Source organism: Chenopodium quinoa, unplaced genomic scaffold (genome assembly GCF_001683475.1).
Source record: "Chenopodium quinoa cultivar QQ74 unplaced genomic scaffold, ASM168347v1, whole genome shotgun sequence".
In the NCBI taxonomy this organism is placed as follows: Eukaryota; Viridiplantae; Streptophyta; class Magnoliopsida; order Caryophyllales; family Amaranthaceae; genus Chenopodium; species Chenopodium quinoa.
Window position 1 is genome coordinate 5474570 of NW_018743850.1, and position 1778 is coordinate 5476347.

Genomic DNA, 1778 nt, shown 5'->3' on the forward strand with positions numbered 1-1778 from the left:
GCAGACTGCTTCATGACGATCGGTTCTAGATGCCGTTGAGTTCACATATAGCTTCACCTGTATATGGTGGAACATCTACGACAATGTTTGGCCAATCTGGGCCTTCGACATCGAACACAGTTATATCTTCTCCCATGCAACTCCAAAGTTATTCACCTACGCAGCATGATGATCATACATCACCGTCTCAACCATTGGTGAATCATCTTGAAAATCTACAACATATGGTGAATAACGAGTTGTCTCTGTATGATGCGCTCCGGGAAACAAATGATGAGGCTGAGAGCGAAGAGGAGGAACATGGACTGGATAACATGGATGTTGATTCTACAGACATGGAAGGTGGGGAGGCCATGGTTAGAACTCCTATTCCTTGGTTAAGTCAAGTAAATGAGAATTATAAGGTTGATCAATATTGGGCCGAATCAGGTAGTCGTACAACATTTGTGATCGGGGGGGGGGGGGAGTTTGAGAAGGGTATGTTCTTTGAATCTAAGAAACTGCTCCAGGAAATGGTGAAGAAGTATTCTATACAAAGGAACCAATTCTACACCACAGTGACCTCGAATGAGAAGGTCCTTCATCTGTGGTGCAAGAAGAATTGTGGTTGGTCGCTACGGGGCACAAAAAAAAGTGAGCACTCAGACGACTTTACCATAGTCACATACAAAGGCCCGCACCGGGACACCTGTGTCACTGAAGTGTTATCTACAGATCATGCACACTTGGATTCATCCATAATTTCCGATTTTGTGAAGTCTTTTGTGCAGAAAGATCCATGCTTGAAAGTTGAATTTATACAGGAACTCATATCCAAGCATTTTCAGTTCGACGTTACTTATCGAAGAGCATGGTATGCTAGGGAGAAAGCCATAGCTGAAGTATTTGGAGATTGGGAGAGTTCTTATGGCCGACTTCCGCACTTCATGGAAGCACTCAAACAGTCAAACCCGGGAACCGTTGTTGTATGGAAACACAAAGCTCTGGTAGACGGTGTTTATTACAGCAACATGGAAGTGTTTGAACGAGTATTTTGGGCCTTTGGCCCTTGTGTTGAAGGTTTTAAACATTGTATGTCTGTCATCTATATCGATGGGATGCATTTGTACGGGAAATTTAAAGGAACATTGTTGGTTGCTACAAGTGTGGATGCAAACTTCCAAGTATTTCCGCTTGCATTTGCGTTAGTCAAAGGGGAAAACATTTCCAACTGGTCTTGGATTCTGGGCTGCATTCGGGTTCATGTCACTCAACGGGATGGCCCCTGTGTTATATCTGATCGACATGCTGGGATCATTGCAGCAATGAATGACCCTAACGTTGGATTCACCGAGCCACGAGCCTATCACAGGTTTTGTGTTCGGCTCTTGGCTTCTAACTTGAAGACTCACGTGCGAAGAAACGACATGAGAGATATGTTCAAGGCTGTTGCGTACCAAAGGCAGGAAAGAAAACTGGTAGCTGATATGAGTTTGATCGGTCAGGCATGTACCAAGGCCATACAGTATATTGTCCAAGTGCCCTTGCCTATGTGGTCTGTGTTTCACGATGCTGGTCGCAGATATGGGATATGTACTACGAACTTCTCAGAAACATTTAACAATGTGTTGAAGGTTGCTCGATTTCTACCTATCATGTCCCTTGTTGAATTAACATTCCACAGAGTCAATAAGTATTTCACTGATAGAAGGGAATTATCTCATACTAGATCTGAACAGGGACTTGCATACCCCCCCAAAGTCACTTCCATTATGGAGAAAAAACATTGCAAAGGCTAG

At 43.7% G+C, this 1778-nt stretch overlaps 1 protein-coding gene across 1 annotated transcript; it reads left to right on the plus strand.

Annotated features, from left to right (window-relative positions):
* Positions 1 to 29: 29 nt before the first annotated feature.
* On the plus strand, positions 30 to 1778 carry LOC110685703. Its single transcript, XM_021862230.1, has one exon. The coding sequence runs from the start codon at positions 30 to 32 to the stop codon at positions 1776 to 1778; it is 1749 nt and encodes a 582-aa protein (XP_021717922.1).